The sequence below is a fragment of the Rattus norvegicus genome, chromosome 3, assembly GCF_021556685.1.
Source record: "Rattus norvegicus strain SHRSP/BbbUtx chromosome 3, alternate assembly SHRSP_T2T, whole genome shotgun sequence".
Taxonomy (NCBI): domain Eukaryota; kingdom Metazoa; phylum Chordata; class Mammalia; order Rodentia; family Muridae; genus Rattus; species Rattus norvegicus.
Genome location: NC_141536.1, coordinates 70,807,005 through 70,821,140, shown reverse-complemented (window position 1 = coordinate 70,821,140; position 14,136 = coordinate 70,807,005). Strand labels below are relative to the sequence as shown.

General features: G+C 37.1%; 1 protein-coding gene across 1 annotated transcript; it reads left to right on the top strand.

The window, feature by feature from the left end:
* Or5t7 (olfactory receptor family 5 subfamily T member 7) lies at window positions 1-933 on the top strand. Its single transcript, NM_001000312.1, is given in 1 exon segment — window positions 1-933. A coding segment is annotated over 1 exon segment (933 nt).
* Window positions 934-14,136: the final 13,203 nt, after the last annotated feature.

The window sequence follows — 14,136 nt, the reverse complement described above, 5'->3', positions numbered from 1 at the left end:
ATGGAAAACATCACTGAAGTCACGGAATTTATACTGAAGGGCTTCACAGACAATGCTGACCTGGAGATCCTTTCCTTCTTCCTCTTTCTAGCAATTTACCTCTTCACACTCATGGGAAATGTAGGACTAATTGCTCTGGTCATTGGTGATTCCCACCTGCACAACCCCATGTACTATTTTCTGAGTGTGTTGTCCTCCGTAGATGCCTGCTATTCTTCTGTTATCACACCACAAATGGTAGTTGACTTTCTGTTAGAAAAGAAAGTCATTTCGTTCATTGGCTGTGCCACACAGATGTTTCTGGCTGTGACTTTTGGCACAACTGAATGCTTTCTTTTGGCAGCAATGGCTTATGACCGCTATGTGGCTATTCACAATCCTCTTCTATATGTAGTGAGCATGTCACCAAGAGTATATGTACCACTCATCATTGCGTCCTATGCTGGTGGAATTTTACATGCTGTTATTCACACTGTGGCCACTTTCAGACTCTCATTTTGTGGATCCAATGAAGTTAGTCATATTTTCTGTGACATCCCTCCTCTCCTGGCAATTTCTTGTTCGGACACCCACATCAATCAGCTTCTCCTCTTCTACTGTGCTGGGTTTATTGAGGTAGCCACTATCCTGATTGTACTGTTATCATATGGTTTCATTCTGTCTGCTATTCTGAAGACACGCTCTATTGAAGGTAAAAGAAAAGTCTTCTCTACATGTGGTTCTCACTTAACGGCAGTGTCTACGTTTCATGGCACTGTTCTTTTCATGTATGTAAGACCAAGTGCTAGTTATGCATTGGAACATGACATGGTAGTGTCAATATTTTACAGCATTGTAATTCCAATGCTGAATCCTCTCATTTATAGTTTGAGGAACAAAGATGTTAAAGAGGCAATAAAAAAAGTGTTTGGTAAAAGACTAATTTGTGGATAAAAATATTTTCTATAAATCTTATGTGAAAAATAAAATTATATTTTTTAATATGAATTATTTGTTAAAATTGTTTGTTCATTTAATATTCAGTAGACATTAAATGAAAAGTGATAGTTAATGCCTCTCTTGTCTTATTTTCAATAGAAAAGGATTATATCATCTAAATTTGTATATTAATAACCCTATATATGTTTATATGTATATTTCATACGATAATGATACTACCTGAAACAAACACTACACAAATATATATAATATATTTATATGATATTATACATACTATATATAATATATTTACTTTGATGTATTTGCATATACTTATTCATTTAATATTTAATATAGTTTTACATTGTTTCATTTCTATTTAAGTAATATTCTAAATTCTCTTATATTTTAAATTTTATAAAATTTGATGTTATATCACAATGCCTAAATAAAATTTTGTTGTCCTTGATCAGTTCATGTTTAAGCAATCAGGTTGGCTAGACTTTATGAATGTTGCTTCTGATATTACTATGAGACCAAATCAGAAAATTTCTTGATCCTCTGGGATTGCAATTTCAGTCCCCCCTCACCTGCAGTTGAGTGGGAGTAGGGAAAACCCAAAGAGGGGCTCCCCCTCCTCAGAAGAGAAGAGGAGGAGGGAATGGAGGTAGGATCTGAGAGGAGAGGAAGGCTGATACTGGAATAAAAGCAAATAAATAAATAAATTATAAATATTAAAAAAGAAAATGGGAAACTCTGTTAAAGGTAGTTAGTACTCCTGCTAAAAGTAAGATGTGAGCAGAAATTTGGTGATGGATTTGGGATACAGTTGCATACCTGTAGGATGATCCATCCCAGCATACCTATCAGGCACTCAGTATTCAGCACTACAGACTGGGTTATTTGCCAGGACAGAAAGGAGAGATTTGGAAGAATGAAATATTGGCAGTTGATTTCATTCACCTTAGGTGTCTTTGTTCAACTTACATTCAGAAGGAGAGCAGAACACTTTCTTACAGGCATAAATAAAGAAACAGAAATTTTCATATACTTTTGAATTAAGAAATGTAATAATTATTGTGGCCAAACAGATGCCTGATCCCTCCTTCTCTACCAGCAACCCCAATAACCTAATTAAAATTGGGGTACAGAGGCAAATAGAATTTTTAACAGAGGAATCTTTAATGGCTGAGAAGCAAAGAAATGTTCAACGTCTTTAGCCATCAGGGAAATGTAAACCAAGATGACTCTGAGATTGCATCGTACACCCATTGAAATGGCTAAAATCAAATGCTCAAGAGAAAGAACATACTAGTAAGAATGTGGAACAAGGGAAACAGTCCTTCATTGCTGGTGGGAGTGCAGGCCTGTTTAACCAACATGGAAATCAATTTGGCAATTTCTCAGAAAATTTGGAATTATTCTGCCCATAATTAAGACCCAGCATATAACCAAAAATACTTTACCATCCTCCAAGGACACTTGCTCAACTATATTCACAGCAGTTTTATTCATAGTATTGTGAAGCTGGAAACAACCTAGATGTCCTCATCTGAAGAGTAAAGAAAATGTGCTTTGTATACACGATGGAATGCTATTAAAAAACAAGGTCACCATGAATTTTGCAGGCAAATGGATGGAAATAAAATGTATCATCCCATCCTGAGTGAGGTAACTCAGGACATATAGGACATGTATGGTATATACTCACTTATAAGTGTTTATTTGCCATAAAGTACAGGATTAGCACACAATATTCCACAAACCCAAAGAAGCCAAATAAAAAGGAGGGCTGAGGAAAGATGGCTGAATCTTTTCAGAAGGGGAAATAAAGTAGATATAGAAGGTAGATGGAGGGAAGGAACTTGGTGGATGAGAGGTTGTAGAGGGTACCTCCCTTCTTTTTAACCAGGAATATGAGCTATCTTTACCAGAGTCTCAGCTCTTCCTCTACCAGAGTTTCAAGTTTACCAATGTGCCTACTCTTCTGTCACCTCACCAGTCATTTTGCCCTGACCTGATCTTTGTCTTTGGATGACTAATATTCCTGAGTCCCATCCAGGAATAGTACTGACCACACTGTCCACAAACCCTAGCTCTGCATTTGAGATTCTAAGTTTACTGGAATCAGGTTATTCCAGAAATGAATAAAACTATGGTCACTTCCTTGGCTTCGTTCACAGTTTCAATAGAACTTTTCCCTTTTCTCTTGATTTTGTAGTGTATATAACTCAATCTTACAAATAGAATTAATAACTATGTTTGCTTTATGAAAAGATCCCAGAGAAAAGATTACTATCCCTGTACACATTCCATTCCTTTTCATATCTATAACTACCCATGGTTTAAGGAGTCTCCGTTTCTTTTCTGTAGATACCACCAACACACAAAAAAATTGTTTAACACCTATGTTCCTGGGATCTTATTTTCCACAATACTTACATCATTATATCCCCTACCCAGCATGAATACAACATATCTTTTTTGAAAATTCCATTCAAATTTAGGATTCCCACAAATGAAAACAAAGGCTTCCATGAGGCAGTGAATAATAATAATAATAATAATAATAATAATAATAATAATATCCATCAAATCCCCTGAAAACCCAAAAACCTTCATTAGCCTATTAACCACAATACAAAGGCTGTGCTTAACCATAGAAACCTAGATTGTAATTACGAACCAGGAAGACAGTACTTACATATTCACTTCAACTCCTTTCTTCCCAAGTAGGCTAAGTTATAGACCCAGAATCTGAGTTTATCAGTTAATATCAGAATTTATTTATATTTGATGGTAGTATGAGTCACCATACTCAGAATTAAGTAGTTTGCAATATTATGGGGTGCTGAATAATGCAGATCAAGGAAAGATGACTTTTCCCATCAACAATAAATACACCACAAAGGGATAGTTTGTTCATGGTGTGTGGGTGAAGTTCATTATAATTTTTTCTGGGAGATATAAAGAAATCAGGATGTCAGTGATCATAAATATTTGAGTAAAGCTAGAAGAATTTACCTAGAACAACTTGACTCAGTCTGTCTTCAGGGGATCTATGTGACTCCTAGGTGTTCATAGACACCCCTATCTCATTCGCAAACATAGATAATCACAGAAATTCATTCCCTTTCTCCAAGACTAAACTTTACTCAGTTCTTTCTGTAGATATCCCTTTTCAGACTATTATTAGGTTACAATAAGTCCTTGTTTCTTGGGACCCTAAAAACTTCTCAATCTGCCCAAACCTACTAGATGTTCTGTCCCTCTCTGTCCCTCTTCAGGAATAACTAACCTATTTCTCCAATTAAGTTACTTTCTAATTTCTTCCCTAGTATGTTAATTTCCCCTTACCTACCAAACCTCTACCTTATTTTTTTGCAGAGGAGGTCAACCAAAATCCAATAAGACACCCAAGTTTCATATATCATTATCATTGTGACCTCTGACACACATTAATGGGTCTTGCCAGCTGTTTTTAATCAACTTGAAACAAATCTTGTCATACTTGAAAATAGGAAATCTTTCCTGATAAAATTATCCCTATGGTATTGGCCTGTAGCCAAGTCTGTATGACATTTTATTAATTAATTGATTCAAGAGGGTCTACTTCATTCAGGAGTGCCACCGAAGTATGAATGTTCCTTCTACCAAACGGTAGAAGAAAGCAGGCTACTAAGCTATAAGGAAGAAACCAATACGCAGTACACATCCATTCATAGTCTCTGCTTCAGCTGTAATCTTGAGGATAATGACTTTAATCCCTGTCTTTGTTTATGTCAATGAATTATGACACAGTAAATGTAAGTCAAATAAACCCTTTGTTCCCCAAGTTGCGTTTGGTTATTATGATTTTTCAGAAAATCAAAAACAAAATACAACAACAAAAAAGACTTAACTAAGACAGAGGTCCTCCATTCTGAGACCACATCACTAAAAATTAAATTTATTGCTCTAACCACGACATTGTTCTGATCTGATGTGTCATCTGTAAACAATAAGGATGACATCAAACATGTGTTCTACGAGTCCCCATACAGAAAAGGACCTACTTACTTGCAAGTGCATTCTTACTATTACAACACCCTCACCCTAAATGTTTATAATTTTCTAATTACAGAAGCAGGTAACCATCCTCCATTGTACCAGAAACCAAAACATGATTCCCTAGTAGCTTATCAAAATCCAAAGCTGATAAAGGTGCTAAGATCCAGATCACATGCCTATCCCCTACCCTTTTTGTGTTGCCATTGGCCTTCTTTCTCTCTCACCTGAAAAAAAGACAAACAAACCAAAGAGTTGACACCATATGACATGGTAGTTGAATAAAGGCAAAATTAATTTTCCAAGGGAAAAAGCTTAAAATTTTAATGACTACTACTTCATGATCAATTAATCAGGTTATTCTCCTGTCAAAACAAATTGAAGATTCCTGTCTTATTAATGATTACTTAAGTCACAAATATCAAAAGTCCACATGTGGAATGTACATTTGGATAGAGTTTTTCCCAGTCCATCTACTAGAAAACAAATCCCTGGTAAGACTGGAAATGTTCATGAAAATTCCTGAAAAAAAATGAATTTTCAAAGACTTAATGAATGAAGTCCAAATAATCTCTAGCTAGCAACTATCGGACTGAGAAAGGAGTCCCAATGGAGGAGTTAGAGAAAGGATTCAAGGAGCTGTAGGGTTATGTTTATTCTTACCTCATAGTAAGAATAACAATACCAACCAACTAGAAAACCCAGAGCACACAGGGAATAATCCACCAATCAAAGTTTACACATGGAGCAATCCATGTCTCCAGGGACGTATGTAGCACAGGACGGACTTACTGAGAATCAATGGAAGAAGAGGCCCTTGGTCCTGGAAAGACTGAATGCTGAAGTATAGAACATCAGGGCCGAGAGGCTAGAGGGCGTGGATATATGTGTGAGCCCCTTCACAGAATCAGGGGGACGGAGAGGGGACAGGTGGAGACGAAAGTGGGAAAGGGGATAACATTTGAAATGTAAATAAAGAAAATATGTCATGAGACAAAACAAATACAGAAGCAAAAATGCTTACAGTCCCCTCTTTTGCAATATTCCATGATTGAGCCTTACGTGCAAGATTTGTTTTGAAGGTTTACCACTGGAACTAGGGTAAACAATCCTTCAGTGAAACGGGTTGTAAGTTTTCCTAATCCTCATCATTCATTGCAAATAATATTTTTCTTAATGAGAAGTGTGGATTACAAATATCAGTGGGTATAAAGCCACATTCATAGAGTAATTTAGGGACAATTCTGGCTTAGAAAAGTGTTGATTGTAGGTCCTCCTATATGTATGAGTATAATAGCTTTAGATAATTGGCTAGGTTTTTAGAACTAGACAGGATTTCATTATTATTTATAGTCCAGATTTTATTTTTTATTCCCCTCCTGGTCTACCCTCCAACTGCTCCACATCCCATAACTCCTCACAGTCAACCTGACCTTCCCCAATGTCAACAGAATGTCCCCACCCCACCCACCACACCAGACTTCTAAACTTCCTGAAGCCTCCAGTCTCTTGCGGGTTAGGTGTATCTTCTCTGACTGAACCCCAACCTGGGAGTCCTGTGCTGTATACATGTTGGGGACCTCATCTCAGCTGGTGTATGATGCCTAGCTCCTGGTCCAGTGTCTGAGAGATATCAGGGGTCCAGTTTAACTGAGACTGCTTGTCCCTCTACAGGGTTGCCCTCTTCCTTAGCTTCCCCTAGCTTTTCCCTAATTCAACGAGAGTGGTCAGCAGCTTCTGTTCCTTGGTTGGGTGCACATATCTGCATCTGACTCGTTCAGCTGCTTGCTGGGTCTTTTGAAGGGCAGTCATGATAGGTCCCTTTTTGTGAATGTCTCATAGTCTCACTAATGGTGTCAGGCCTTGGAGCCTCCCCTTAAACTGGATCCCACTTTGGACATATGCCTGGACCTTGTTTCCACAAACTCTTCTCCATTTCCATATCTGCACTTCTTTCCGACTGGAACAATTATGGATCAGAGTTTTGACTTTGGTATAGCAACCCATCCCCCACTTGATGCCCTGTCTTCTCCTGGAGGTGGGCTCAACAAGTTCTCTCTCTACCTTTTGAGTTCTGAGAGTCTGTCACTTCCCAGGTCTCTGGTACTTTCTCGAGGGTCCTCCCAATATCCTTCCTGCACAGTTGCCTGTTTCCATTCTTTTTGCTGTCATTGCTTCAGTCCTCTTATCCCATCTCATACCAGATCATGTTCCCCACTCCCCCGACTCATGTCCCCTTCTCTTCCCCTGTCCCTCCCTCCCTTCCCCCTTGTGGTTGCTTTCTTCTCCTTCCCAAATGGGACTGAGGTGTCCTCACTTGGGTCCTTCAGCTTGTTGACCTCCTTGAGTTTTGAGTACTGTATCTTGGGTATTCTGTACTTTTTTTCCCTAATATCCACTTATTAGTGAAAACATACACTGCATGTCCTTTTGGTCTGAGTAACCTTAATCAGGTAGATATTTTCTAGTTCTATCCATTTGCCTGCAAAAGTCAGGATGTCCTCATTCTTAATAGCTAAGTATTTATTAGTATTTAATAGTATTCTATTGTGTAAATGAACCAAATTTTCTATTTCCATTTTCTGTCGTGGGACATCCGTGTTGTTTCCAGCTTTTGGTTGTCACAAATAAGGCTCCTATGAACATAGTGGAGCATGTGACTCTGTGGCATGGTGAGGCATCATTTGGGTATATTTACAAGAGTGATATTGCTGGGTCTTTAGATAGGTCTATTTCCAATTTTCTGCAGAACCTCCAAATTTATTTCCAAAGTGGTTGTACCAGTTTGCAATCCCACCAACAATGGAGAGTGTTCCTTTTTCTCCACATCCTTGCCAACATGTATCCTCACCTGAGTTATTGATCTTATCCATTCTGAGTGGTTTAAGGTGGAATCTCAGGGTCTTTTTGATTTGCATTTCTCTAATCACTAAGAATTTTGGAAATTTCTTTAGATGCTTCTCAGCCATTCGAGATTCCTCTGTTGTGAATTCCCAGATCACTTCTATACCCCATTTTTTGATTAGATTGTTTGGGTTTTTTGATGCTTAGTTTCTTGAGATCTTTATATATTTTGGATATTAGCCCTCTATCAGATGTGGGATTAGTGAAGTTTTTTGCCGATCTATAAGCTGCTGATTTGTCTTACTGACTATATCCTTTGACTTACAGAAGCTTTCCAGCTTCATGAGGTTCCATTTATCAAGTTTTGATCTTAGATCATGAGCCATTAGGATTCTGCTTAGGAAATTTCCCCTTGTGTCAATGAGTTCAAAGCTGTTTCCCAAATTTTCTTCCATTAGATTTAGTTTTTCTAGTTTTATGCTGAGGCCCTAGATCCACATGGACTTGAGCTTTGTGCAGGGCAACAAATATGGCTCTATTTTCATTTTTCTACATAAAGAGATCCAATTAGAATCATTTATTGAAGATGCTTTATTTTTCCATTGTATATTTTTGGCTTCTCTGTCAAAGATCAAGTGTGCGTAAGTGTGTGGTAATATTTCTGGGCCTTCGAATCTAGTCCATCTATCAACCTGTCTCTATACTAATACCATGCAGTTTTTATCACTATTGCTCTGTAATAGAGCTTGTGGTAAGGGATGGTGATTCTCCCCAGCTGTTCTTTCATTGTTAAGAATTGTTTTTGCTAGTCTTGTTTTTTTTTCTTTTTTTCTTTTTGCCTTTCCAGATGAATTTGAGAATTATTTTTTTACATGTTTGTATACCTTTGAAGAATTGTGTTGATGGGGATTGCCTGGAATTTGTTGATCATGTTTGATAGGATGGTCATTTTACTATGTTAATTCTGCCAATCCATGAGTGAGATATTGCTCCATTTTCTGGGATCTTTTTTGATTTATTTCTTCAAAGACTTTAAGTTCTTATCATAAAGATCTTTCACTTGTATGGTTAAAGTTACCCCAAGATACTTTATATTATCTATGGATATTGTGATAGTACTTCTTTCCCTCATTTCTTTCTCAGCCTGTTTATCATTTTTATAAAAGAAGGCTACTGATTTATTTGAGTTAATTTTATATCCAGCCACTTTGGTGAAGTTGTTCATCAACTGAAGAAGACCTCTGGTAGAATTTTTGGGGTTCCTAATGCATACTAGCATATCATCTGCAGATAGTGATATCTTTAACTCGTCTTTGCCAATTTGTATCTTCTGATCTGTTTTTGTTTTCTTATTGTTCTAGCTAGCACTTCGAGTACTACATTGAATAGATATGGGGAGAGTGGGCATCCTTGTCTTGTCCATGATTTTAGTGGGCTTGCTTCAAGTATCTCTCCATTTAATTTGATATTGGCTGTTGGTTTTCAGTAAATTGCTTTTATTATGTTAGGTATGAGTCTTGAATTCCTGGCCTCTCTTATACTTTGAATATGAAGTGCTGTTGTATTTTTTCAAAAGCTTTTTCTGTATCTAAGAAGATGATCATGTAATTTTTTTCTATACGTTTGTTTATGCAGTGAATTACATTAATAGATTTTTTGTATATTGAACCACCCTTGTATCCCTGAGATGAAGCCTACTAGACGGTAGTGAATGATGTTTTTGATGTGTTCTTGGATTCAGTTTGCAAGAATTTTATTGAGTATTTTTGCATCAATATTCACAAGTGAGATTTGTCTAAAGTTCTTTTTTCTTTTTTCTTTTTTTGTAGGGGCCTTGTGTGGTTTAGGTATCAGAGTAATTGTGGCTTCATATAATGAATTAGATAGTTTTCCTTCTGTTTCTATTTTATGGAATAGTTTGAAGAATGTTGGTATCAGGTCTTCTTTGAAGGTCTGGTGGAATTCTGAACTAAATCCATCTGGACCTGGAACCTTTTTTTTTTTTTTTTTTTTTTTTGGTTGGGAGGTTTTTAATGACTTCTTCTATTTCCTTATGAGATTTGGCCTGTATCAAAAGTTTACCTGCTCTTGATTTAACTTTGCTATGTGGTATCTGTCTAGAAAACCATCCATTTCATCTAGATCTTTCAGTTTTGTTGAGTATAGCTTTTCATAGTAGAAGCTGAGGATTTTTTTAATTTCTTCCCTTCTATTGTTATTAATATTAGGTCTCTCTTTTTATTTCTGATTCTGTTAACTTGGATACTGCCTGTGGTCCCTTTACTTATTTTGGCTAGGGGTTTATCTGTCTTGTTGTTTCTCTGAAAGAATCAGCTTTTGGTTTTATGGATTTTTGTATTTTTTGTTTGTTTGTTTCTATTTGGTCGATTTCTGCCCTAAGTTTGACTATTTCCTGTTCCTACTCCTTTTATGTGTGTTTGCTTCTTCTTTTTTATTCTAGCGCTCTTAGGGGTGCTGTTACATTGCTTGTGTAAGATTTCCCCAGTTTCTTTACCAGGGTACTTTGTACGATGAATTTTCCTATTAGCATTGCTTTCATTCTGTCCTATAAGTTTGGGGATGATGTTTCAACATTTTGGTTAAATTCCAGGAAGTTGTCAATTTCTTTATTTCATCCTTTACCAAATTTTCATTGAGTAGAGAGTTGTTCAATTTCTACATGTATGTCGGGTTTCTGTTGCTATTGCTGAAGACAAGATTTAGGCCATGGTCTTCTGATAGGATGTTTGGGATTATCTCGACCTTATATTGCTTGATGATTGTTTTGTGACCAATTATATTGCCGATTTTGGAGAAGGTAGCATAATCTGCTGAAAAGAAGGTGTATTCTTTTGTTTAAGGGTGAAATGTTCTGTAGATGTCTGTTAAATCTATTTGGTTAATAACCTCTATTAATTTCACTGTGTCTCTCTCTAGTTTCTTTTTCAATGACTGTCTATTTGTGAGAATGAGGTGTTGAAGTCTCCCACTGCTATTGTGTGGGGTTCAATGTGTGTTTTGAGCTTTAGGAAAGTTTCTTTTATGAATGTGGGTGCCCTTGCATTTGGGGCATAGATGTTCACAGTTGAGATTTTCACTTGGTGGATTTTCCCTTTGGTGAATATAAACTGTCCTTCCTCATTACAGTTGATTACTTTTGGATGAAAGTCTATTTTATTGGATTTTAGGATGGCAGCTCTAGCTTGTTTCTTGGGACCATTTGCTTGGAAGATTTTTTTTCATCCTTTTACTCTGAGATAGTGTCTATCTTTGTTATTGATATGTGATTCTTATATGGAGCAAAATGCTGGATCTTGTTTGTGTACCAATTTGTTAGCTTACATCTTTTTTTGGTGAGTTGAGTCCATTGATATTGAGAGTTATTAAAGACAGATGATTGTTGGTTCATTTTGTATGTGGTTTTGTAGATAACTTTATGTTTTTGTGGTTCTCTCCTTTTGGCTTTTTTTATGTGAGATGCTTAATATCATCTCCTTTCATTGGTGTAGGTATCTTCCATGTATTTGAGTTTTCCTACTAGGCTCCTCTATTGGGCTGGATTGGTAGACATATACTGTTTGAATTTTGTTTGTCGTGGAATATTTCGATTTCTCCATCTGTGTCGATTGACAGTCTTGCTGGATATAGTAGCCTGGGCTGGCATTTGTTTTCTCTTAGAGTCTCCATAACCTTTGACTAGGGTCTTCTGACTTTCATAGTCTCTGTTGTGAAGGCTATTGTGATTCTGATAGGTCTGCCTTTGTATGTTACTTGGCCTTTTTCCCTTGCAGCTTGTAATATTTTTTCTTTGTTTCTTGTGTTTAGTGTTTAGATTAGTATGTGGCAAGAGTATTTTCTTTTATGGTCCCATTTGTTTGGTGTTCTATAGGCTTCTTTTACTTTTATAGCCATCTCTATCTTTAGGTTGGGGAGGTTTTCTTCTATGATTTTGTTGAAGATGTTTTCAGGCCCTTTAAGCTAGGAATCTTTGTTCTCCTCTATTCCAATTATTCTTGGATTTGGTCTCTTCACTGAGTCCTGAATTTCCTAGATGTATTAGATTAGGAGATTTTTAAGTTTTGAATTTTCTTTGCTGTGTCAATCTCTTCTACGGTATCTTTTGCACCCGAGATTCTCTCTTCTATCTGTTTCATTCTGTTGCTGATACATCTGTAATTCCTGACCTCTTTCTCAGGTTTGCAATTTCTAGGTTTGCCTCCATTTGTCTTTTTATATTGTTTCTACTTCAACTTTTAGGTCGATTTTATACAATTCCTTCACCTGTTTGTTTGTGTTTTCCTGTATGTCTTTAATGGATTTACTTATTTCCTCTTTAAGGGCTTTTACCAGCTTATCTCTATTTTCCTGTATTTCTTTCAGAAAGTTATTTATATCCTCTTTAAAGGATTCTATTACCTTTATGAGATAGGATTTTAGGTCAGCTTCCTGATTTTCAGATGTGTTGGTATATTCAGGGCTTCTGGATTCTGGATCAGGGAGAACTGGGTTCTGATGATGTCCATGTATATTGCCTTCTGTTGCTTATGGTCTTGTGCTTGCTTGTCTTTCACCACCTGGTTATCCCTAGTGTTTGCTGCCTGGAGTTGCCTCTTTTGTCCCTGGGTTGCAGCAAGTCTCTTGTTAGGCCTGTGGCCCTGGCTGTAGCAAACCTCCTGTAGGGCTTTCCAATTGGAGAGTATTCAGAGGGGCAGAGAAGCTGCTGATTTGTTGCCCTGGCTGCAGTAGATCTTCTGGTTGACTTTCAGACTCTTGGTTCTTCAGAGGAGCAGTCAAGGTATTGTGCTGTATGAGGCTGTTCTCTGGGGTGTTAATGGACTGTGGTTTCTGTTTCTTTGTGTGCAGCCACACTCCAGAGTGGCTTTAAGTCTTTTGGGTCAGTTGCCCTGCATGTCACAGAGCCCCTGGGAGGTGTTCAGACCATGGCGTCAATTGCCCAGTTGCCATGTGTATAGAAGAACTCCTGAGATGCCTCCAAGCTGTGGTGTTCTGGGGGCCCTGGATCTCCTGGCATGTCTCAGGTAGGGTGTTTGATGTCCTGGGTGCAGAAGAACTCCTGAGATGCCTCAGGATGTGGTATCAAATGTTCTAAGTGCAATGGTTCTTCTGGTATGCTTCAGGATATGATGTCATATGTTCTGAGTACAATTGATCCTCCGGTATGCCTCAGGATATAGCCTCTTCTGGGAAGCAGACTAGCTACCAGTCTGTCCCAGTTGAAAGGAACAGGTGAAAGGGGATGATTTCAGACTTGGTGAGCAGGATTTAAGTCCAATTACAGAATTGTTGATGATAGAAAATGTATATGTGCCACTAGTATACCATTTAGATTTATCATGTCATGATGATCATTGTTGAGATTCAGAAGACTGTGTAGGACTTTTTGTTGTGTTCCTCCTTTGGAAATTTTTGGTGACTTCTAACACCATGAAAGCTACTTAAAGACTGGATATCTAGGTCTTTGGAGCTTGATCTTCATGAAGAGATTGAATATAAGTCTTTATTGCTAAAGAGACCAGGACTATTTTTAATTGGGTTAGTTTTCAAATTTTTTGAAGTCATTTATATATTTGGATATTAATTGTCTGTCAGATATATAACTTGTAAAAATGCTATCCCATTCTGTGGGATCCATATTCAAGTATTGATTCATTTTTCAACTATATAGATTTTTTCAATTTTATGAATTTCTATTTATCATTTTTTAACCTAAATTCTTGACCAAATGGATTCCTATTCAAAGGGTCTTTCATATGCCTCTATTCTGTAAGATTCTGCCCATGTTTTGTTCTAGTAGTTTCAGTGTTTCAGGTTTCAGATATTTTGACACTTGGAGTTAGATTTCTTATAACATAATAAGTACTGGTATAATTTCATGCATCTGAATTTGAATGTTCAATTTTCCCAGAACCAATTGTTGAAATGTTGTCTTTTTTCAGCTTATTTTTTGCATGTGAAACATGAACCAGACCTGGTCAGTTGCAAAAGTTGACTGCATGAAGAATCTCAGGGAGAGTCCCTTAATAGACCCGAAAAAAATATGTGAGAGATCTGAATGGTGGGAAAAGTTAGAAATCACAAGGAAGATACTTGAGGAATGTCCTGCACAGCAAGTCCTCTTGGTAGTCAGGAAGTAGGTTGAAGCAAATGCAGTGGTTTGTCAGACTAGGCAGGGAAACTGGATGAAGGATTTGAGATGTATTCTGTGGACTGAAGAGAAAATATAGATAGGAATGTTTATAAGATTCATTGGACTACACTTTGCAGAAAGATTTGGGAGCACTGTGCAGCTGACTAAAGATAGTTGAT